The following is a 26,919-nucleotide window of genomic DNA, read 5'->3' on the forward strand; positions in this document are numbered from 1 at the left end:
AATCATCCAGATGATTGGTGGGTTCTCTCCACACCATTGGTACAGCAAATTTCATGAACCTCCGTTTCCCTTTGGCCCATGCAAGTAAAGTGACGTAGCACGACGCACTAAAAAATGGCCACACACATAACAAAAACTATTTGGTGAGTTAACACACGAACGCCGTCCTCTTTTACCCCAACTCGGGAGATCTGAAAGCATTACTATCAGGTGCAATAAACAGTGCACACAGTATACATACAAATATATTTATTTCTCTAGAAAGAACAAAGCGATTTTTACGAAACTTTTAGGGTTTATTAAATATAAATCAAGGTATACTTAGGTATAATTTCTATGTTACTATATGTAAGGGGACAGGAGCTAGGGGAATAAAATATCTGCAAAAGGGAAATTTTTGAGGGAATTTCCCGAAAATCCCTCTGTTACGGGAAAACTGTACGTGATGGAGAGAAACCGAGTGCATATTCGAATTCAGCGCAAAAAGTTCCTTTAAGATCAGGTGATTTTTCTCATGTAACAAACAAAAAGTTTAAATTTGTTAACTAGTGTAATCGATTCCTTAACGGTGTCATTATTCTGTTCATGGCACTAAAAGATCTTTCAACGGTGGCTGTTGATATTGGCACTGTTAGAATGTTTACACTGGCTTTTTTAAGTTCATCGTATCCAAAAGAAGATGTTAAAGTGTATTTTAATGGCGATACCTTGTCGTTCACATTTGGTGCCAGAAATTTGAAAGATTGAAGATCTGCGTATAAGTGATCTTCATCTATGCCGGACAGAATGCTACAGAGACTTTTCACATCTGATTCTTTGATATGTTGAATAGAATCAAATGATTGAAAAAATGAACACGCTGAAATCAAATCAACAGCTTGCTTATTAACACTTTCAGCCCCAACCCTATTTGAGTAAATTTCATCCCGGGACCAGACTACAGTTTGCTATGAACACTGTCAGCCAATGTGTATCTATTTGATACACGTGGTCCATCAGTAAACCCTCACTGTGTATCAAAAAGATACACATGGGGCTGAAAGTGTTAAACCTTCTGCCCATTTCAGTGGCTACAGCATCAGCGAATTTAGCAAGCATTCCCAAAAATGTCTTTTCTTCAGATGGATCTGACTTGATTGTTCGGATTCCTGAAAGTTTAACTTTCATTTCGTCGTAAGTAGTAAAAATGGTACTAGACTCTTGTCTTGCTGCTTTATTTGCATCTTCAGAAATTGACTTCAGGTGAGCCTCAGTACTTGAAATCAGCTGGGTAAATTCGCTGACAGTCTTCCTTTTGTAGGTACTTACTTAGATTTGACACGGATCCCAGTATCTCTACCAACAAGCACAATGTTAGAAGAAAGGTCGAGCTTTCCATTTCAATTAATATTCCACCTGCCAAGGAACAAAAATGTCCACCTTCTTTATATAAGTGCTCTAACGTCATCATTATTGATCCATAACATTTTTTAATGGTTTGAATGGTTTTGTGATGACTGAGCCAACGTACATCCATGGGTTCTGGAATTTTCAAAGTAGGGTCCTGTAACATTTTTTGAACATCGTGAAGAGCAGCTTCTCTTTTCGGAGATTGGCGGAATATCTTGCAAATGTCCCTCACAACGTAAAAAAATATTTTTACAAATGGAAACAAATTTTTTGCACTTGTCACTGAAAGGGCCAAAACATGCGCTCTACAATGTATGTACGGGACGTTTCTCTTTGCCTTTTCTGAAATTCTCTTCTGCACCCCAGAAACACTACCAGAGAAATTAGAACCCCCATCGAATCCACATGCCACAAGATTATCAAATGACAAATTTCGTTTGGTTATTTCGTTTTCAATAAAATTTGTAATAGTTTCGGCGGTAGTGTCCTGAAGCGTAGTTATGCATAGAAATCTCTCCCTCACTACGCAGCTGTCAGTAACATATCTCACACAGACAGAAAGCTCTGATTTATTCGCTGTGTTAGTCGATTCGTCAGCCATTAACGTAAAAGATTTATCTTTAAGTTCAGCAGCAAACTCCTCATCTAACACTTCTCCCATGCACTCCAACATCTCACAAGCTGTGTCTTTGCTGCAGTATGTTGCACGCTCACTCTTTATCTGAAGCCAGTCGTTTAAACTTTGAATACACGGAGCCATCAAATTTCTTACAATATGTTTATATTTACTCGTATGAGCCACTTCTTCTTTCACAAGAAAATATAAACTGCGCAAGAGAATTTTTACAGCCTGTTTGTTTTCTTCGATTTCAGTGCTGCTTTGTTGCTGTAAAATTGAATGAATAGGTTTATATTCATGTAAAATTCGAAGATTTTCTTTCACCATCGCACTTTTGTGATATTCAGAGGAATCATGCTTGTGGAGTTTCCCTGTAGTACCAGTTGCTTTCCTGAAATTTGTGAACGGAACTGTAATGAATACGCCTTTAGTTTTCTGTGCTACATTTAAATCATTTTGATAATATCTTGAACACACACTACAAAATACACCTCCCCGATTCTCGTCATAAACTAACCACTTGTATTTATCTGTCCAAGAAGTCATGAAACGATATTCATGTTTCGATCTTCCCTGTACAGAAGAACATCCGGTGTTAAAAGAAGTTGAAGGAAGAGGTTCCTGTGGGTGAGATGAGGAAATAGTGGGACTGCCTTCTGGTACTCTTGAACTCTCTTCGAGCGATGACTCATGCTTTATTTTTTTGGTAAAGTATGACAGTAAAGTACCTGCTTTTCGTTTTGTGCTCATCACTGTGACTTTCAGTCTGTCACTTCAAGTAGATTAAATAAATAAATAAATACTAAAAGAGAACATCAAAAATGTAATTTGAAAGTTAGTTACAGCACGCAAAATCGAACAATCACTCAATAAACACTATTGTCTCTACCGTCTCCTCCCAGCGCACATTTTTCAGGTTTTTCAAGAACAACAGAAAATTTAAGTTTTCTTGTGGAATTGTCAAACAGCCTGCATTCAAAGTTTTGAAGTAAGCCACACAACACTTCACACGCTAACAGTACGTTGCAGTTATAGAACTGTCTCAAAATTGTCCACAGCGAAAGACGCCAGCCAAGTTCTGTTCGAACCCACTTCTCTCTCTTATAGTAATAAAATGCATTTCAAATAAATATAGAAAGATAAACAGGCAGGGAAAGAGGCATGTTTTTTAGTATATATATATATATATATATATATATATATATATATATATATATATATATATATATATATATATATATATATATATATATATACAGAGGAGCATTTCAGGCCTGGGATTAGAGGAGGGATAAAGCAAACCATCTATTCCAGCTACGAGCCGATTGCCACCAAGCAACTATCACTACCGCCATACGACCTAACTTCATTGTTTCTGCCCAATAAAATTTTGCAAAAGGACAGCTTACAACCGTTGTCTCCATTATATATATCGGGCCGTATCTGGAAAATCGGCAGCAAGTAGTAGAAATTACATACAGTAACAAAAATGCAAACCAAACTACATACTATACATCGGAAAAACAAGAAATATCATATGGAGTGCCACAGGGATCCGTATTAGGGCCATTATTATTTTTGATATACATTAACGATCTACCATGTAATATTGCTCCAGCAGAACCATCCCTTTATGCAGACGATGCTAATATCATAGTAAAAGGGAACACAAATGAGGATGTTGAAGGTAATGCAAATGAAATCCTTGATAAACTATCTCAGTGGATTAAATAAAATAAGCATAAATTAAACATTAAAAGGACACAAGCAATCAATTTTCATCATATGCGCAACAAACATACGCAGCCTGTTAATATTTTAATTGAAAATAACGGAATAGACTATGTGAACTCAACTAAGTTCTTAGGAATCTGGATAGATAAAAATCTCTCCTGGGATGTACAAATAACTAAGCTTGGTAAACAAATTAAATCAAATTTATTTCGCAATTAAAGTACTTAAAAATGTTTTAAAAGAGTCTACTTTAAAAACGATTTACTTTGGATTATTCCAGTCAAATTTAACATACGGCATTATATTTTGGGGAAATACACACAAAGCCAAGGTAATTTTTACAATACAGAAACGAATAATAAGAATGATGGCGGCCGCTAAACCAAAAGATCACTGCAAACCAATATTTAAAAAAATTCGTATACTCCCAGTACCTTGTTTGTACATTTTAAGTCTACTGATATTTGTAAAGAGACATCTAGAGGGTATCCTTACGCGGGTAGAAGAAAAACATGATCATGATACAAGAAATAAACAAAACTTTTCCATTGTAGAACACAGAACCGTATTATATGAAAAAGAGTGTAAATACGCGGGTATCATGCTATACAATAAACTTCCCAAAGATATAAAGACTCAGGAATCTGTTGCTAAATTTAAAAAAGAACTACAAAAATATTTATTAAAACACTGCTTTTACTCGATAGAGGAATACATGAATTGCTAACAGAAACAAAAATAATAATAATAATAATAATAATAATAATAATAATAATAATAATAATAATAATAATAATAATAATAATAATAATAATAATAAAATAAAAACAAACATTATCTACAGTAACCAGTGTCGTTGCTTGTTTTTAGCATTTGATATATGTTCAAGGATTTCTACGCACACTGCAAGTAATAATTACTCTTACTTTAATTTTAAAAATATCATGCAAAATGTAATGGATAAGATGTAAGGTGTAATGTTTAATTATAAACCTAGTATGTGTAATTTTCATTATTATTGTTCTTTTTACTTTTGTGTTTATATATAAATGACGTGTCCACTTCATATGCATTGCAATACAGTGCTAAATGTATGAAAAAAAAGGACGAAATAAATACAATACAATACAATACAATACAATACAATATATATATATATATATATATATATATATATATATATATATATATATATATATATATATATATATATACACGAGTTTCTCTTCCTTCTTTTGTGATCTACGGTCAATATTTCTCTTTTTATTTAGCACCAAGTGGTTTTTGAATGCTAGGGAGAGGTAAGCTGCCTTTCAGAGATGGAGTGGGTCAGTGGGTTGGTGGGTCAAGTTTTCTGAGTGGGTCGTGGGTCAACAGCATGTGACCCACTGTGACCACCCACCCACCGTGACCCACTGTGACCCATCACCCACCATGACCCACTGCGACCCACCACCCACCGAGATCCACTGTGACCCACCACCCACCGTGACCCACTGCGACCCACCGACTCAGTATGATCTACCGACCCTCTCTGCTCACTGCATTGTAGACAGTATCTTCTAAAGACTGGTAAATTTATCTTCGTTTTACTTTCAAGACCTTCATTTCTCTTCCTTTTCCATTTCTTTCTGTCTACTTACCTGACGTGAGTATATCTAACCAAGTGAAAAAAGAACTTCAGGCACTTTTGGATATTGATATTTTTAATTGTAATAATAGCAATAGTACTTAAACTACTACTTGGCTTTCGAGATCTGTGAGTTTTTAGAGGAGCTAATTACTGGAAAAAATACATCTTTGAATCACTGTAGTATATAAATTATTATATAAAAAATGGAATATAACTATGTGTGCCTGATCAGCACGGTCAAATTGCAAAGTCAAAATGAAATTACTTTTGGTATATAGTTAGGCCTTAATCCAAACTGGGATATTATATTGCTTTTATTATAATGCATAATATCCTAAGGAGATAGAGAGGATATGAATTTTTGCGAAAAAAAATTAGTATCTCGCAAACCGTTAAACTTACGGAGCTGAAATTCAGTGTATTAACTCTTTATTGAAAATAAACAGAATGCGTCCCAGCATTTATTAAAAAATTCTTCTTTATGTTTATGTGTCGGGGGCACTTTCTATATATGGAAAATGGGTAGTGAGTTGGTTTATAAAAATGATCGAAAACGATCAATGTTATTTAAGAAAAAAAATCAGAAACAAAAAATACAGTGCTTGGCTTCATATATCCATTGCTTTCTACTATAATAATTGCTGAAGCTTATGTTTATTATATGGAGCGCTTACAGCACAGGGCAATCAACCCAAAAACTTGTGACTAAAATAGGCATAAAATTTGTACTGTAAGCTTAATTACACGGAAATTTTAAGTTTGGATTGTACGCATAATTATATGGAAAATTTTACACTTTTTTCCCTTTACGTTGGTCTACTTACCTTGATTTGAAACTTTCAAATTTCATCCTTTTTTTCCACTGAAAAGTAAGGAAATAATTATACTATGATAATTTAATTTAAATTCATCGTAATTTGGCACATGGCAAACAGCAGTGTGATAATTGAAGCGGAAGAAGGAGGGAAACTCCCATTCACCTCTGAACACTTTTCAGGAACCTCGTTCCCTTTCGCTTTCTAGACGGGGTAGGGAACTTGGTAATAGCATCAAACCTTCATGTGTAAAAATTAAATTTATAAACAAATAAGAAATCATAAGTTTATCAGGCTTTAACTGATAATTTATTCAAAAGATTCCCTATCGAAGGCGTGGTAGATGAAGTTTCTGTTCTCCATGAGTCAACATTCCAACTGACATGGTCGATATGGAAAATATGTTGTATGGTGATAGAGTGATGATACTTCTTGCTGAGTATTTCAAAACTAAGAAAAATCGTTATCAGACTTAAGTCTAACAAGCAGATTGTCGATGAGGAGTTGCAGAAATCGGGTAGAAGTATTATCAATTTCCACGACAGAGTGCAAACGGGGATTTCACTTTATGCATTTACAAATGACTGATATTAGAAATAGACTAAGTGCTCAAACATTGCCTAACTTGTTCATCAATGTTAATGGCCCACCGCTAGACAAGCGCAAAGTACACGAGCTAGTTATTTCTTGGCTGAAGGATGGACATCATTCCGCTGCGGATGATTTACTACGAAAAAGTTACCAACAGGAAATAAACCCGATTTCAGGTTTGTTTTAAGGTGGAAAATTACGAGTTATAGAAAATGTATACTTGTATTAGTAATGGCTTATTTATGTTATTCAACTTTGTACCTATTTTTTAGTAAGTCTCTTCTATGCTTTTGGTAAAATACTTTGAATAAATATTCATAATAATTACAATTATGCATATTTGTAATTTAACGTGGTGTTATAGTGATTACACAAATTACAATTATAAGCATACTTTATGGAGATGCTCTCACATAGGGTACCCGAGAACCTTTATAAACTATGAAAAACTGATTTTTCAAGTTTTTTTTTTTTTTTTTTTTTTTGTGAGAAAAATACTGTAAACTGAGAAACCATAACCCTTTCCATATTGTACAGGGGTATTTTCCTGCGAATAGAAGTTTCTTTTGGAATGCGTTCAGAAATTAACACTTGCAAGAATACTCTCTTAGTACAAGTATATTTTAGGCACACACTAATTTTCCCCCACCTCGAAGTGTTTCAATTTCCTCACTGACAAACACTTTACCATTTGATATTGTAAAGGTCAGATCCACCTTTGTTGTAACAGAGTGGTGCTTGAGCGATTGAACAGAAATTCAAACTCCGATTAGTGACAATTTCACAGTCTTGTTTTATTACAAGTGTAAACTCTTTAGTCAGTACAGAAGAGGCCGTGTATCGTGTTCAGAGTTGATGACGATGGATTTTGGTGAGTCAGAATAGGTCACAGTGGATGAGAGTAGTTCATGGTGGGTGGTGAGTCACGGTGGGTGGTGGGTCCGAGTGGGACACTGTGAGTGATGGGTCATGATGGATCACAGTGGATGGTGGGTCACAGTGTATCACGGTGGGTGGTGGGTCATGGTGGGTCGTGGGTCAAAGTGGGTCATGGTGGGTGATGGCCGTGGGTCACGGTGGGCGGTGCGTCAAGTTTTCATTGACCCACGCCAACTCTGCTGCCTTTATAACCATGTTTTTCAAAATGTGTCGTTTGTTCTTATACCCTATGTACCTCATACCTTCAGGAACCTTACGAGTCAAAAATATAATTGAGAGAGGTTGGAAGTGTCCCTCCCGTGAACAACCTTACTGTTTACGGGAGTTCAGCTGAAAGGACAAAACCTGTTAACCGCTCCACCCCCGCGTCTGTAGCAGCAAAGGAAGGAAAATGTAATGTGTATTTGGTGCGAAGAAATTAAATGTCGACTAAAAGCAGGGAATTCGTGTTACTATTCGGTTCAAAATCTCTTGTCGTCGCGAATTCTGTCGAAGAATTTGAAGCTTAAAATATATAAAACGATAATCATGCCTGTTGTTCTGTATGGTTGCGAAACATGGTAACTTACTCTGAGGGAAGAACATAGACTGAAAGTATTTGAGAACAGGATCCTGAGAAGAATATTCGGACCCAAGAGGAACGAGAATGGGGAATGGCGGAAACTTCATAACGAGGAACTACATAGTTTATACGGTTTACCCAACATTGTTAGGGTCGTCAAGTCTAGGAGGCTTAGGTGGGCAGGTCATGTAGCTAGAATGGAAGAAAGTAGAAACGCTTTCAAAGTCTTGACTGGAAGACCGATCGGAAAACGACCATTAGGAAGACCTAGGTGCAGATGGGAGGATAATATTAAGATGGATGTCGCAGAGATAGGAATACAAAGTAGAAAATGGATGCAATTAGCTAAGGATAGAAGTCAGTGGAGAGCTTTTGTGAACGCGGCACTGAACCTGCGGGTTCCATAGGCCATAGAGTTAGTTAGTATTTGGTGCTTGCTCTGTTGGGGGTGACCGCCAATGCAATCAAACTGCTTTCTTAGTTTGCGCGACAAGAAATGAAGTTCTTGTGTAAGCTGAAGAGTAATATATCTGATGGTTATACATTTTGTTCTCTTTCCCGTTCACAAACGTACTCAAGCCAATATTTGTGTTGTTTCTTTTTTCGAGTACAGAAATATATAGGTTTCTGAACATTCTTATATTCTTTGAGAATGCGCCTGGGGAGTAGCCTTCAAATTCCGGGGGGGGTAATACCCCCCGGCTCACCCCCTGAAAGAATCACTGAACTGAGTAAGCTTAGTCCAGTATTTTTTTTATGTTAAGAATATGCGGCTATTCCCAAAATGCTATTTGTGAAAGAAACATAATGGGGGGGGGATTTTTACAAATATTTATCAACCGTATATTAATACAGAGCATGGGCCTATCTGCAACATTAAAATTAACAGTAGCGAACGTAGGGGGACAGTGGCGTACGCGGAATTTTAGCACAGGGTATCAAGAATTCAGTCTCATATCTTTTCAGAACAAGTGTGATTTTTGTACTTAATACAGTAAATTTTTAATTTCCGATAACATCTTTCTCCAGGGGGATTTAAGTAAGATATTATTGAAATATAATTTATTGTATTAATTCAGAATGTATGAATGATCTTCAGAATAAATATTTGATTTTACATTTCATCCGTATTAATTGAGAAGCTTCCCTGGCCTGACAATGTTAGAAATATGACGTTCAAAGCAAATGTAATAATCACGTGTCACCGACGAGATGGTGAAGCATGTGTCCGGCCAGAGTTCTTCATAGGCTCTTGCAATGTAAAGTTTAGTACTTTGTTTCAGTACACAGAGATGAAGCGAATTGGAGGAGACACGGGTGTCTCGGTGGGAGGACAGGGGGATAGTTCTCTTTTTAAAAAATGTGTAGGAAACGAAATTTTTTGTCATATAAAAGAAGTAGAGAAATGAAGGAAGAAAGAACAAATTAATGACATATGTTTATTACATGGTTATCAACTTATAAGAAACCTATATTCTGAGAAAAAAAATGTTTTCTCAACACGTGGTGTGATGAAAGTAAAACAAGGAGGTAGAGAAATATTCAGCTAATGGATAGTATTAAAACAGATAATTGTTATGTCAAGATAGAGGTTCCTAATGTCATTTCTGTATCGAAGCATCTAAATTTGTACCAAGTGGCCTATTATTATGGCAAGAAAGAAACATAAATGTTGTCAGATCACTATCTTCACTGAAGTGGAATTCCACTGAAAAACGTGAGCGTCTCTGGCGGGGTATACAGACGCATCTCCCCAAAAATTTTGCATAGAAGAGGAAATAGATAAAGGTTGAAAGTACTTACATGGAAAAAGTAAAGAAATAGTAGGAAGTAATGAATGTTTTATTTGTTATTAAAATGTAGTATTACTTTGTATACCTAGTCTAGAAATGAATACTGTTACAAAATTTTGACGCACACTCTACATCTGGGAGAAGAAGGAAAGAACCGCAAGTGTGCTCATAGGAACCTTGAACCATTGTGTGCTTGTTTGTGCAAGAGGAAGCATTGGGTCGCAGGTGGATCCATGGGATAGGGCGACTATGAAAACCATGTTGCTATGATACCGTTACATAAAGTTGGACAATCTGCAAGTGACATTTTCAAACGCTACGAAAGCTCCAAATCAGTCTTGTGTTCGTGTATCGTGAAACCGAGCGCTTCAATGAAATCGGGACTGTGAAGGATCATCCGAGAACGGGTCGTCCACGCAGTGTCAGGACTCGAGCAGCCACAAAAACAGTGGCTGTTCGTGTGCTGAGAAATGCGGAAAGAGAGCTCCACCGTGGCTAAGCGGTTAGCGTACGCGTCTTTGGCGCGGGAGACCCGGGTTTGATTCCCGGCGGGAGCTCATGTGGTTCGGATTCCACGTTAATCAGTAGGTCCACGTCTCATATAGCCTCGCTGCCGAAAGGGACGTAAAACTCAAAATCAATCAATCAATCAATCAAATGCGGAAAGAAAGCAGGTTATCATGGCCAGTGAAGTGAACATTTCGAAACGGTCCGTGTCCAGGCTTCTATCTGAGGACTTTCGACTACGGGCTTATCGCCGAGATACAGGACATTACCTTGACGCACTCCTAAAGAAGCTAAGAATGATAAAAGAATGATAAAATGTAGACGTCTCCTGCAGCGATATGCTCATAATGGTCATCGCAAAATCCTTTTCACCGATAAGAAAATATTCACCGTTGAACAGTCGTTCAATCGGTAAAACGATCGAGTGTACGCATCAACCTCTCAGGAAACCTTTAAGAAGGTACCAAAAATTCAGAGTTCCCAGCATCCCTCCTCAGTGATAGTGTTGTGGGAAATGAGTTATTCCGGTCCCACCCAGCTGCATTTTTGCGAAAATGGAGTTACAACCAGTGCCCGAGTGTACGAAAGCGGCCCGTTTAGGAGCATATTGTGAAGACGTTAAGTAGCACACTCTTTCAAACCAATCCTGGATCTTCCAGCAGGATTCTGCTACCGCCCACATGGCCAGATCAACTCAAGGGTGGCTTCAGCGTCATATTCCTGACTTCATTTTGCCTGAATGCAGTCAGCACCTAAATTCTTTAGACTACGACTCTCCCTCATCTCCATAGCAACGGTCTCCGTAGAAACCATAGTAAATATTTTAATTGTGTGTTAGATAAGGCGGCCACTTCACCGAAGAAAAAAAGAACATTCCAGAGGAAATATCTTTAGAATAAGATGACATGAGTATGTCAGTTAGACTAGGAAAGGAAGAAGGAAAAGAAAGAAAGAAGAGAAGTAAATAGAAAGAGAAAGAAGAGAATATATCAAACTTATCCACATTAAAAAAATAACCTAGGAAGAAAACATTCACAATCCAATTCTGTAATGAAATTATTTAACCATTTTTTGATTAGACGCTGTTTCAATGATTATTCTATCTTCTTCTGTGCTATGCAGTACTGAATATATCTCGATCATATTTAAATGAAATAGTAATAATAATGAGATATTACTTCATGAGTTCGATTGACATTGTTTTCAGTGTATGCCTAAGATGGGTATTGATTCTACTTTCATATATAAAAGGAAGGGTTGCTAAGATGTTAGTTTAAATCATTCACTATCGAAGTACTCTGTATGAACAAAACAGTAAATCCACACCACTATATCAACCTAAAAGTTTACACAGAAATAAAATTAAAATCTTACTAAACTACCATCATCTGCTAGGATGCATTCTTCTACAGTTTATAGGAAATAAAGAAACAATTTTCCAGCTGGAATTTTATTTACACTTAATAATTCGACATATTCAAATTGTTTAAAAAAATATAATAAACTTAGCGAAACCCACTAACATTTTTCAAAGTGAAAATACCTCCATCCGCTAGGGAAATAAACAGTAATATTGTTTCAGCAATATTTTACATAAGATTCGTAATCTCAGGTAATTTTCAAAACAGTCAATGGCTAAAAAAAAATTCTTATAGTTTTTCTTGTCACAGAAAGTGTCATGAAATTTTTAATAACATTGGGCAAAATTGCACTGTTAAAGAAAAAAAGTAGAAAAACAAATATTCTGAATTTTAGTTCTCAGGGAAATGTTCCATAGCATTAAATATATTGTGATTTTTCCAGATTCTTCCAGAATTGTTTCAGAACAATATAAAATATGTATATATAAACTGTTTCACTATGTTGTCAATATATGTCTTTAAGCAAATTATCTGTTTGTGAAGAAGACGGCGTATATAGGAATAAAATTTAGTAAATCACAGTTCTGGTAAGTAAATAATTCCTTTCAGTTAACTGTTTCACTCTAGTTTGGACATATTCGAAATCATGGTAATTCATAACCTAAGTATCTTCTCGGTACATTATTTCTGTTTATCCAAATTATGTGGTAATTGATTTCTAAAATTTTATTTTGGTTCAGACATATTTGAATATTTGCGTTGTTACTATTTGCACTTCTAGAAAGATATGAATCGGATGTGATTTCGTACTATGGCAGCTCCAAATAAGTGATTATGGAAACACTGTTTTATAAGGGTAAACGCACTAAATTAATACCAGTTAAACTTTGGCTTTGGTTGTCTGAAGTATTTTGGGGTATTATGATTGCTACGGATTCTTCACTGTTTACGAAAAATTTGTATAGTTCACAAAGGTACTCTCGCCCGTACAGAGAAATCATATACAGAAATATTGAATTTACATGGCAATATTGAACATAAACATTAATATTTTTATCTTTTCCATCAATTTATTTCGAATAATGTTTAAAAATTTGGAACAGCTGCAATTCCAGAAAATGTCGTCAGTATACTCATCGCAGATTAAGGAAGACGAAAATTGAAATTGATGTGCAAAAACAAGCAATTTACCAAAGATTTTCTAATTTAATAAACAGGAGTTTTAAACATCGGTATTACGGTATGAAACAGAATTTCGGATAACTATAATCACTTACAGATATTGCCGTACAGTCCCAGTCTAGCAAAAGAATATACCAAATTAGTTACAAAGATATTATAATAAAAAAAAGTTTCTAATATAACAATATTGTGAATATTTCCATATTTTTGTGAATGTTGTGATGTGATATCAATAAAAGTCTTGCGAATAGAAAGATAAAAATAAATAAATAAATAAATAAATAAATATTTAAATTCGTATTAACGAAAGTTTGCACATATGGACAATAGTATTCTCGTGAAAACATCAATCATTAAAATCAAAATAATACATTTTAAATAAATAACTTCAGGAAATATCCAACCAAAATTTTAATCAATAGACAAGTTCCTTTTTAACCCATCGAGATATTTTACAAAATAAAATATACTGTTAATTGCGTACGCATGTGCTTAATATTCGTTTATTTGTGATTAGCTAGGCCTAGCTAATGTTAATGATACTATTCTGCAATGACTGGCAGAAATACAGTCTATCGAACCATTGTGAATATCGGATTACAGGTATATCTAGTGGACAATAATTTCCCAGCAAAATGGTGAACGACTCTAAAATCACGAACTTATTTCGGAACTAAAATTCCCAGAACATCAGTTATAAGCTCTTTAAATGAAAATATTTATATATAAAAGAAACAAAATAAAATGCAAATTGTTGCATATCAATGAATAGGATATATATATTCAAAATGTCATCTGTTAAAGATGCCTCTATCATAAATACAAAATATATCTATATCAGGGAGTTAATCTTTTCCTACTTCTAATGACGCTAGATTATTAAATTTGAATAATCGTTATCTTGGAGTCACCGTTGATCAGAAATACAAGGAAAACAACAGAGGTAAAGAAAGAGACTGAACAAATTAGGGTCGTGTAAGATAACAAAAAACGTGCAACCATTTGTTGACTTCAACCGAAACGATTATACATAGACCAAAAACGTACGGTCCTCACAATACTGACTGATTATATTATCCTGAAACCCGCTAGAAGTCTATGACCAAGCAAAGATACGAAGGAGGACCACTGCTCGAGTTCCCCCTTCCTACCTGCGCCATAGTTATTCCGTAGATTCTTTCCTGTTCTGCCTAATTCATGTTGTGCCTAATGACCCTCCAGCACTTTGTAACGCATTTTTTATCTAATCTTATCTTTAGGCAGAACAGGAATTCCTGTTGTACCTAATTCACGCAAAAGGAATATTTAAATTTGAGGGAGATTTATTAGTACCTATTTCCCCATGATTTTCAAATATCATTCCAGAATTCTTTAAATAAAATTTTAACGTACGAGTGAGGTTAGTTAGTTAGATTGAACATGGGAGTGGAAAGAATTGTTTCATGTGACGAAATACCCCTGAAAATCATTTTTAGTACAACAAATGTAATGGAAGTGTCCAGTGTAATGTAAAAAGCAAAACACTAGTTATGTTCAGTAAAATGATTACACAATTTATTGCAGATATATACTTCCAAATATCTATAAAGGAAACTTTAGAAGAACAAAGTTTGCTCTACAATAACAAATTAAAAGATCGGAAAGGAAATGCAGTTTTAACTTCTTAAAGTAACATATATATCTTGTCAATTCGAAAGAACAAAACCTCGAAACTTTGAGCGCGTACTAAACCCACATACAATCTTCATTGTTATAAATCTAAACAGTAAGCTAAAGCGTCTACATAGGAAATCTATTAATACGGTATAAATGCCCTTCATAATATAAAATTTTTCCATCATACTTTCAATTCACAAATACTGCTATTCTGACTTTACACTAGGGATGGGCATGAGCGAGTTTTCATTGAAACTCGACTCGACTCGAAACAGACATCTTTGAACTCGACTCGAGAACTCGGTTCGAAAAACTTCCTCCAACTCGACTCGAAACTCGATTCGAAATTGACTCGAGTTTCGAGTCGAGTCGAGCCAAAACGAGCCAGATGCTGCGTGTAGTTTTAAGTACTTTCTTCAAGTATACTACATAGACAATATAATTATTATCGATGATATTTACTACTACTACAATTTTATAATAATAATAATAATAATAATAATAATAATAATAATAATAATAATAATAATAATAATAATAATTATTATTATTATTATTATTATTATTATTATTATTATTTTATTATTATTATTATTATTATTATTTTATTATTATTATTATACCACCGTGTATTAGAGGTCTGCAGGGGCTCAAGCGCGAAAAAGCGAAATTTTTAAGTTTTACGTCCCACGTTTATGACAGCTAGGCTAAAGGAGACGGTGATGATGAGAAATTAATAAAATGGTGGAATGAAAAAAGTAGGAGGAAACGGGAGAGCCCCGAGGAAACCCACGCACACGGTATTTGTCCACCACAAAGTTGACTTGGCGAGAACTAGAATCTAACCAAGGACCCGAAAGCACCAGAGGTGAACTCTCTACCACTGAGCCACCGCGGCCCTGCCCGCAGGCTGGGCTCGAGCCTACTAAGGATATGTCACTTCGGGCCCGGGCCGGGCTTGGGCCGTAAATTTTAAAATACAAACCATATTTCTCGGGCCTTCTCGGGCCTAACTTTGTAAATATATTGTACAAGGATATTTATTGGATCGTTCTTTCTGGAGAAATTTTAAAGCACAACTTCAAAATCAAACTTCTAATTGCTGTAAATAGAAATGTAATTTTGCGTTTATTATTAAGTTTCTGTAATTCAGGCTTATTTGATTATCACACGAGCTTGGGCCTAAATGCTAAAACATATTTCGAACTAAAATTATATATCCACGGGCCGAGCCCGGGCTAAAAATTCCGTCCCGTGCAGACCTCTATCGTGTATAAACGATGAAAGATAGGCGTTTTGTATCTGAATACTAAAAACTAGTTGACTGCCGACCTTGGTAATCGTGAAGTCTAGGAGGCAAGGACATTGTTCACGAGGTTCTGGGTTTGAGTTCTGGAGGAGCAAGTATCGGGCTCGAACCAAAAATAGTTAAAAGTTAGAGGGCGCCGGCCAAACATGTTCGAAACTGCTCGGCCTGGGTTTAGGGCTCTCAAAGGCTCAAGCGGCTCGGCTCACAGCTCATATACTATCGAGCCAACAGCTTGCCCAACCGATCCGAAATAAACCGAGATGATGACTCACCCCAACCGATCTGGCTCGAGCCGGTTGCTCACCTGAGCCTAGTCGGTGCCTCATCTCAACCGAGCTGTTGGCTCAGTTGAACCGAGCTCACACGCTTAACATCACTACCCGGGTTGGGCTTCTGCTTCGGCTCAAAACATCGACCGTGCAGGTCTCAGTCTTGGTGGTAAGAACTACTGTATATATTTATGTCGGTGCTCACGACATTTGAGACTGTCCCGTTATAAAAATCAACTGTCGTCTTGTTAATCGAGACGAGACGAGATGCAAGCATTGTCCCATCCCGTGAGCAACACTAAACTATTGCACATTACTGCATACATTTCTCATAGCCTTCGCTTTGCAGTCTAATCAGGCCATGATTTCAAAACGAGTTAAAACGAGCGAGCCAGTTATCAAACTCAATTCGACTCGAAACTCGACCTCGAAACAGTGACTCGGCTCGGAACTCGACTCGACAAAATTACCTTTGACTCGACTCGAAGTGCCCATCCCTACTTTACACTGTCGACACTAATATTCAAATAGTATACCCTCAGAACTTTGATTGCATTTTAAACTTTCACCCTGACTTCACACTTAAAACATAATTTCATTCTAAACTGTGAGTCATAGAAATTCCACTTGTTTTTTGATTGGTATTTTCCCAAAAAAAGTAAACAAATGGTGGTCTGTGATTGGCTGGAAGCGCTGCTTCTTCTTCAATCAGAGTTTTTTTTAAGTCATTAGACAGAAATACCAATAGATGGATATGTCGTTATTGAACCGCGAGTTTATGATTGAAGAAAGAAACTTCATATAGACAAGACTTACAGACGAGATCTAAAAAATTCTTGTTACCTGCGGCAGATAGAACATTTCAGTGGCAGAGAAGATATCACCGGTCGAATGAAGTTTCAGCAGCAGCAGTGGCAGAATGAAGAGAATGTGTCACACTAAAGCCTGTGACAAACATCTTGGCATTTCAGCTAAATGAATAAGACGCAAGTTCTGAAACGACGTTGCCGAGTGAGAAAGGGGTGTGGCTATGGCTTGGCTACGCAGAAGAACTACAGCGCGATCAGGTGACAGGGGGGTGAGTCTATACAAAATAAACGTGGCAATATCGCAGACCTCTCATTTGCTAGTAGCATTTAAAGGAAACTTGGAGCGCCTCCTTCAAATGCCAAGATGTTTGCCACGCCGTTTAGTAAGCCTTTCGGTGTTAAATGAGGTGCTTTCAAAAGCATACACAAACAAAGGAATCAGTCTTTTGAGATAGGTTTCCTTAATAATAAAGAGAACTTCAAAAACGACGGTATCTTACACACACAAGAATAACCGGGAAAAATAGTATTACATTGCGCCGGCCTGTCCAAGGGCGCCGATTTCTCTGTAAGTTTTGGGGGGGGGGCATTCAGATGCAGAAGGTATATATATGAAAATTTTAAGACAAATTGCACTCAAATTATGCCAAATATTGTATATTCATAAATACAATAGGGGCCCACGTGAGCTTTGGCGCCCTTGGGTCTGTCCTCCTATTGTGGACCAAGAATCGCACTGGTGATATAGGTTGTACCGGTTTTGCCGACAGTCGACTGACGTGGGTGCAATACATTTCTCTAGGAGTGCTGTAGAGGCAAAAACACAATATTAGAGGAAACGCTGTCCTTTTTAGGACCAAAACCCTACTTTAGTACTTCGGCCCTTTTTAGAGCCAAACCCTCAAGAAAAGACAGAAATCCGTTCAAGATGTCGAAACAGAAAAATCAACCAAGAAGAAGGGGGAGAAGAACCCTATCATGGAGAAGGAACTAACAAGCCAAGATCGGCAGTATCCAGAAGCAGATAAATGCCTCGCAACTGACCCAGAAACCGAGCAGAGTGAACTGCAACCGCTATCTGTAGTGATGTATCGTGTCGGCTCTAGATTTAGAACGGGTAAGGAGATGGAAGTTATACATCTCAGAAAACGAATATACCTGATAGCTTTCCCGACTCAAGCAGCTCGAGAAATATTTCTACATATCTTCGAGGAGGAAGAGTTTGGTCTATGACCGAAGTTCGGCAACCAAGAAGACGTCGAAAACTCCGAAGGAGAAGAAGAAACTGGCTCTGTTCAAAGCCAGCTAGCTAGACTCACACAGGAAGAAACCTCACAGGTGAGAAACCACAACGCATACACAGAGAGAAACCAAGCACAGGTGAAAAACCAAAACCCAGAAAAAGACGACGACTAGAAGAAGAAGAAACTGATCGAGATCATCATACAATATCCCACTAACCAAACTTTCCTAACAAACTACGAACATATAACAAATTAAACTCACACCCAGCTTTTTAAGTTAGAAAAATTACAGAGAGTGAAGTATGCTTTTTACATGGGTTTTCCCCACCCCTTCTTTGTGTTGTTTACCATGTAAATAGCTTGAGCATGTGCATGACCAATAAGGGGGGTTTCCCTGGACTCCATGTGTTTCCGGGGTTTTCCTACTACTACCCAAGCAATGAAGAAGTGAAAAATTCTTCGCGCGCTTTCCTATTTTCTTTCTTACTCTTCTTTCCTTCTCTAATACACACTGTCCGGTAAATGTCTAAGGATAAAAACTTAAATATCGTGAACAGGCGTTCCACCAATCAGGGATAAACATTAGTTTTGACCAATCACAAACAAGCATTTGTTTACATTTTTCAGATGGATAATTCTTTTTACCATTGGTAAAATACTACATATTAAAACACTTAAATTCCACACAACTGAAGAGTTTTTATATACAGCACCTTACTGTACCTATGGTAATAGCCTAATTGTTATTTAGGCTACCGACAGAGATCGGTAATTTAACCATACAGTAAAAGACTGATTGTCTATAATTGCTTATATAATGTGCAACCTAATCTGTTAGGTCTTATTGTTCAATTTACATGTTTATGTTATTATTATTCTTAATATTTCAGATTCTGTACGAGGAAATATTGACTGAATTATCTTATCAAAAGTGACTTTTTTAAAAATAAAAATAAAGTTGTAGACGACCAACAGATATCGCGTAGATATACTCGTAGTAAAATAATGGTGGTATATGATTGCTGATTTAATTTCAGAGAAGTTGAAACGATATAAGAAAATCAAGAGGTCCTGAAATCAACTGGAATTGTCGGGGAAATACAGTATGGTTTAAAATTCATAGAGCAAACCATTATGTCATGAGAAGCATTGCCACGTTTATTTGAGATCGATAAGTCAAGTACTTACCGAGATATTCGGTACTTTGTAAAAGCTGAGAATTTTGTGCTGTACAAGATGGTAACGCTGTCTCAAAATTCCCTGTTTTCCCTCAGCGTTGGAGAAATCGTGAAGAAATGATTAAAACGATATAAAACATTAATGAATGGACATACAATGAAATGAAACTCATTTGAGTTCTTGAAGGGACTAATCAAACGTAATATTATGGATATAAATTGTTTTTGAGTTTGTAATACAAATTCACATTTCATCAATTTGGTACAAATGCGTTTAGGGGATAGTTGTATAAAACGGGGACGGCGGTTCAAATGGGGACATGGTGTTTCTACGTGATTGGCGCTGCTTACAGCGGCAAGGCTATGCATTATTGTTCAAGACAACGATTACACCATTTTGGGCAGGAATAAAAACATCACCGTACAGTTAGTGTGGATGTGTATTGCTTTGAAGTTTTTGGAGAAATATTTTTCGATGTGTCGCCTTTCTACTATTTGACTTACTCCCTAATTACATGTAGAAATAAATTTGGTAAATACACTAATGTATTCATTAGATTTAAGCTATTGTTTACACGTTTCACTTATTGGGTTATATAACCTATGAGTATAGGGAAGCCATGTTTTTCCATGTATGTCACATTCTGCCAAAACGGGGACATAAAAGGTAGTACAAATTGGGGACGTCCCCATTTTAAACTACATGTTACATAATTACAATTTACTTGTAGTTCGCGTATTACAGTCCGCTTGAGGCTGCGTATTACAGTCCAGCATATACTAACACTAGAAGAAAGTCTTTTTGGCTTGACACTAACCGATTTACGTTCTCTTGCGTCCGAGTTAACTGAAGCGAACCGTATTTCCCACTCAGTTAACAAGGACAAGAAGATTGCACGAAAACATAGCTTACGGTTTTCTCTTAGGCACCCTAACCTTTCTTCGCGTGATCCTGAGAAGACATCTATGGTAAGGGCAAAGGGATTTAATCCTGAGACTGTCAAAAAGTTTTTGATCTATTGGAGTCCTTTCATGAACAATATCATTTCTCTCCGAAAGATATTTATAATGTTAACGAGACAGGCATCATGATGGTACCCAATAAGCCGTCTAAAGTGCTTGCGCTCTTTGTAAAAAAAAAAAAAAAAAAAAAAAAAAAAAAAAGTAGGTGATTTGACATTATCTGAAAAAGGGGTTGTTAGTGACTACAAAAATATGCACAGTATAAACGCGACTGGTAATTTTGTGCCTGCCATATTTGTTTTCTCCAGGAAAAGGGAAAAACATATGTTGATGGATGATGCACCTCTTGGTTTATTTGTTGTGTATCACGAGAGTGGTTGCATAAATAAGGAAAATTTTTGGTTTGGTTTAATAAATATTTAGAGTTTGCAAATCCTACTTCTGAGAAACCTGTGCTACTTCTATTAGACGGTCATAATTAACATGTCAACAGCTTATAACTGATCAAATCTAGCAAAGAAAAGGAATGTAATTTTGTTCTGCTTTCCATTACACATCCCACAAATTACAACCTCTGGAAGTTAGTTCCATGGCACCTCTAAGTAACTACTATTTTGGGGAAGTAAGGAAATGGTTGATAAATCATCCTGGCCGGAAAGTAACCATTTAACAAGTCGGGAAAACTCTTCAATGTAGCTTTTGTAAAGCAGCTTCAGTGCAAGCGGCAGTAAATTGCTTTAAGAAAACTGGAATATACCCCTTAAACAGAGATGCATTTACTGATCACTTATTCACTCTATCTAAGAACGAAAGACCATGAGGATCGACAACAACTGCTGAGGTTTTTCAACTTTCTACCTCTGTGCCCATTTGTGTCCTGCCACCAACTGCAGAACTATCTCAACACTCCACATATGCGGCTGCCACTTCTCCGACATAAAAATGTTAAACCTTCTCAACCTTCAATATCTGGGATTAATTGGGATCCGATAGGAAATTTTTCAAGTTTTCACATTTCATCAAAATTGCTCATACCTTCACCTAAAGAGCTGAACAGAGTTAAGAAACATAAAAATAATAAAAGAAGGGGTAAGACGGTAGTTCTCATTGCCTCACCATACAAAGTTGAATTAGAAGCAGAAGAAAAACGAAAGGAAGAAAATAAGAAAAATCTACAGAAAGTTTGCTAAATAAGGGTAATCCTAGGATCTACTAGTAAAGAACGAAAAGTGAGTAAGCGTATTGGAATGAAAAGTGAGATCTTGTCTGATAAGGGTTATACTCAGAGATCCGAAATCAAAATTAAACTCAAGACGGAAACAATACTATCTTCATAGTCGGAAGAGGAAGTGAATTCTGATGTGGCTTGTGTGTTTTTTTCAATGGACTCTATAGTCATTCAAAAGCAAAAGAAGAATGGATTAAGTGTTCTGGCTGCAATGGGTGGGCACACGATGCCTGTTTTAACGTGGACGAAAAGAATGATACAGTGTATATCTGTTTGTGACTTTTGTAGCACGTAAAGTTTAAATTGTTGCTTACTAGACAAAAGTATTTTATTTCTAATTAGTTTTATTTAGTAGGAAAATCTCATTTTTATTTCTTTTTTGATTAATTATAAACAAGATATTAGTAAACTAGATACGTGTATAAGATATAAACAAGTTGTAAACAAGATGTAAAAAGTTTTAAGCAAGATATTTGTAAGTTTTGAAAGTATTTGGTAAGTTTTTAAAGGCGACCCCATTTTACCCGACTAGTAGTATAAAACGGAGACTTTCACCCTTTTTCAGTTTCCTTTATTTTTTGTTAAAATAAACGTTCTTATGATACAAAAAGGCCTGTTTCATGGTAGCCAACATTAGGGATGCGCACGAGTCGAGTCGAGTCGAGATTTAAGCCTGTCTCGACTCGACTCGAGAAAATGTTGTCTCGACTCGTGTCTCGACTCGAAAATATGTTGATGTCTCGACTCGTGTCTCGACTCGACAGTCTCTGTCTCGACTCGACTCGAATTCGAGTCGAGACGTCTCGAAATTCGAGTCGAGACAAAATATACGAGTTAAAATATACACACACATCACCCAGACCATTATGACTACCTACCTAATTTTTAGTATGTCCACCTTTTGGCACGAATAACAACGGCAACGCGTCTTGGCGTGGTCGCAATGTTCCTCGGTGAGTCGCTGGAGAGAGTTGGCACCACATATGCACACACAGGTCATCTAATTCCCGTAAATTCCGGGGAGGGGGTGATGCGCCCTCAGGTCACGTTCAATCACATCCCAGATGTGATCGATTGGGTTCAGATCCGGAGAGTTTGGGGGCCAGCACATCACTTGGAACTCGCTCCTGTGTTCCTCGAACCACTCCATCACACTCCTGGCCTTGTGACATGGTGCATTATCTTGTCGAAAAATGCCACTACCGATGAGAAACATGGCCGTCATGAAGGGATGTACGTAGTCTGCAAGCAGCGTGTGACGCCTCGGCCGTCATGGTGCCTTCCTCGAGCTCCAATAGACACATGGATGCTCACCTGAATGTTCCCCAGATAATAATTAAGCCGCAGCCAGTTTGTCTCCGCCCCCCAGTACAGATGTCAAGGAGCTGTTCCCTTGGAACACGACGAATTCGCACCCTTACATCGTCATGATGAAGATGATATCGGGCTTCATCAGATAATGCAACGCTCTGCCATTGTGCCAAGCTCTAGTGGCGATGGTAACGTATTCATTTCAGTTGTAGTTGCCGATGTCGTGGTGTTAACATTCGCCATCGGTAGGAGTGTTCGGTGCACTGTGTGTTCAGACTAGTGTTGTGAAGGTCTGTGAAAAAAAAAACAGAAATTTTGGGTAAAAAAAACAGTTTTTTACGGTTTTCCCGAGCTGGGGAAAAAACGGAAAATTTGGGTATTATCAGAATCATCATTTTTGCTAATCACAGAATCATTTTAGTTAATATGTTAAATCAAACATATTTCATAGATATATCTTCATTGTTCTATGTAAAATTCCGGAAATTTTTGAAACCATTAGAAAAAAATCATTTGTTCTGAAATATTGGCAAAAACAGGAAAATATAGTTTAAAAACTATTTGTTGGCCTGATGCTAGTAATCTTACTTGCTGTAACATGTCTGCAACATATACAGTGGGAAGTCGAAAATTCGAACTAATTGGGACCACAGGTAGTTCAGATTTTCAAATTGTTCGGATTTTCGAAAATGACCAAGAAAATGCCATTTAGGCTTACATATACTGTACGGTATGTTCTTCTATCGATACAGTGGTTATTCAGTACATACAGTAATTACAATACCGTACGTAAGGCTACTTACATTTAATGTTTCTGAAGAACCTGCTTGTACTCTAAATAACACTGTTCTTGTAAGTCACACTTAAAATTTATAGGCCTAAGAAAAAAATAAAAATAAAAATACATGACGAACAATTACATATAAATGAACTTTTGTAAAAACACTGACTTCACATAACGTCGATGGACACGCTATTGTTTGTTTCTCGCTAGCGTTAAGACAAAATGTAAAAAGCTTCTAGGGATCATGTTCGGATTTTTGACGTTAGGATTATCGACGTCCTACTATATATACAATGTATTTCGCTAACGGAAAAATACTTAAAGCAACAGGTTTTAAATCTACTTTACACACATATACCGCACAAGTGAGTAAATTTGAGCAGCGAGAAATATATTAAGTGAAACTTCCGTTAGTTATTATTACAGACTAGCAGAATATCCGTTCTTCGCACGGGGAGAATACGTTTCATTTTGGACGCAAAGTGCACCAAAACTGTCACCAATGAAATTGTGGAGCCAGAAAACTATGAATTTGACATTAATACCGATAATTTTTCAATTATCTTTACATGTCACCATCCCCCTTAGAGTACTAATGGGGCTGAATTTGTGGATTTAAACGGCATCTTCTGTTCATCTCAGCGAGTATGGATTCGAGGCCATTTTCGATCATATATATATATATATATATATATATATATACAGGGTGGTCGTGCATGAATATCGGAAAATTCGTGAGCTGAATCTATAGGTAAAAACAAACAAAAAATGTCATATGAACATTGGGTGAATGCGGCTTCCTTTGGACGCTAGAGGCGTCTGAAATGTCACCTTCCGAGGCGGCAAGTTGCAATATCTCAAGAACAGAGACAAATACGAATGTCGGGTCAAAACATATCAAAGGAAACCCCATCCGAAGAATTCAATTATGCATAAGTGGTGGCGAAACAGTGGCGGCGCTAGAGGGGGGCACAAAGAAAGTGAATGAAACATGGAAAAAAGTGAACAATTTTCACTGAAAAATTGTAGGAGGGGATGTTACTTGGAATATGCAACAACAAATGTTAATGAACAAAGGCAACAACGGCTAGTCTGTAGGGACTTTATGAGAGGCGGATTGTAGGAATACAGTATCTTTGTAATGGTGAGAAATAGGAATGTCGGGTCAAAAGATATCAAAGGAAATGCCATCCGAAGAATTAGTGTTGCCACGAGACGAGACGAGACGAGACTTCAGGCTGTCTCGTCTCGTCTCGTGCAAAGCATGTCTCGTCTCGTGTCTCGTCTCGAAAAAATGCGCTCGTCCCGTCTCGTGTCTCGTCTCGAGAGGTTCTGTCCCGTCCCGTCTCGTCTCGTCTCGTTTGTCTCGTTTTGTCTCGTAAAAAATATAGCAGCATACCATGGGAACGAAAGTTAAATGTAGCTGGCTGCACCATGCTAATCAAGATACAACTAAGTTACAAGTATTAACCAGAACACAAAAACAAGGAATGTCACGGTCACTACACCGTTAAGCCTTCACCTCTGGTGTATGTGGTAGTCGGTTCGATCTCGGTTAGTGTCATGTGAGCTTTGTGGTGGACAAACATCGAATGTGTGTGGGGGCCGCGGTAGCTCAGTGGTAGAGCGTTCACCTCTGGCGCTTGGGGTCTCGGGTTCGATCCCAGCCCCTGCCAAGTGAACTTTGTGGTGGACAAACACCGTGTGCGTGAGTTTTCTCGGGGTTCTCCCGTTTCATCCCACTTTCTTCATTCCACTATTTCATTCATTACTCATCATCACCGTCTCCTTTAGCCTAACCGGCATTACCGTGGGACCTAAAACTCAAATATTTCATTTCATTTCATTTCATTTTTCGAATGTGTGTGTTTTCTCGAAGTTGTCTAGTATCCTACCACTTTCTTCATTCCACTAATTTTCTCATAATCATCCATTCGGGGTGGGCCAAAGTTGCCTAAAGGTCTTAAAAATAAATTCAAATAAGCTCACAAGGCAAGGACAAATAATTTACAAGATAATATATCTCTGCTGTTAGTTGTCTGAGGCTTCTCGACCTTTTTTTTTTTTTTTTTTTTTTTTTTTTTTACATTCTGAAACATTGAAATTTGTTTCACCAGTTTCAATACAAGAATATACAGTAAATTGCTCATAGGTACGTTGAAGATGAAGACACTAATGTCAAATAATGTTTACACGACAAGCAAAGTTCGATGTAAAGGTGTCACCATCCACGACACTATCGTATACTATCAGCCCACTTGCTTTATAGTGTCTGTATATATATATATATATATATATATATATATAGCGAGAGAGAGAGACAGACAGAGAGATGGAAAGATATATAGATAAATAGAGAGATAGAGAGGTAGATATGTGTGTACACTTTGATTTCATATATTCCAGCCTTTAGGTTTCCATACCAATCCAGAAACTACTTTTCATTTTAGCATCTTTAGATTTGTTGCAATTATTTTTTTTTAAAAAAAAAGCTCGGAACCAAATAATTTTACTGAGTAATGGAAAGTATTTGATTGAAATTTCATATGTTACTGCACAGTAAGCTCTACTTAAAAGTGCCATAGTAATGGGAGCTGAACGACACATCGGACCAAAGAATGCTTGGGGCCAGTCTTCACCTCCATGGTACAAATCTGTTCCCATAACTGCGGGGTGTGTGCCACTATATGGTGGTTGCCCCGTTTGTGTAACAAACTCATGACAGTACACCCAGATTAGCTAGTGGTCTAAAAAGTTGATTTTTGGGTGGCCATTTTGGATTAAAGTTTCTTATATTGTCGTGATCTATTCGCAATCATACAATGTCGAAATATTGACACATTGGGTATGGGGATTCGAACTTGTAACCGCAGATGATTGTATAGTTTATCAATGAGGCATGTTGTGTTAATGCACGAATGATATCTTAATCAATCCATCTTAGTTTTTTCTTGCCATTCATTAGCATATTTACTTGGCCCTGTATAAAACTTTTTCGTAATATATCCACTACCGGTTATTAACCCCTTTATTGAAACGATCA

General features: G+C 36.9%; 1 protein-coding gene across 1 annotated transcript; it reads right to left on the minus strand.

Annotated features, from left to right (window-relative positions):
* Positions 1–1,249: 1,249 nt before the first annotated feature.
* LOC145665376 (zinc finger MYM-type protein 1-like) lies at positions 1,250–2,758 on the minus strand. Its single transcript, XM_081732677.1, has one exon. It carries the CDS (start codon positions 2,756–2,758, stop codon positions 1,250–1,252), a length of 1,509 nt encoding a protein of 502 aa, XP_081588803.1.
* Between the last annotated feature and the right edge of the window lie 24,161 nt (positions 2,759–26,919).

This window comes from Thermobia domestica, chromosome 11 (assembly GCF_964235325.1).
Source record: "Thermobia domestica chromosome 11, izTheDome1.hap1.1, whole genome shotgun sequence".
Taxonomy (NCBI): domain Eukaryota; kingdom Metazoa; phylum Arthropoda; class Insecta; order Zygentoma; family Lepismatidae; genus Thermobia; species Thermobia domestica.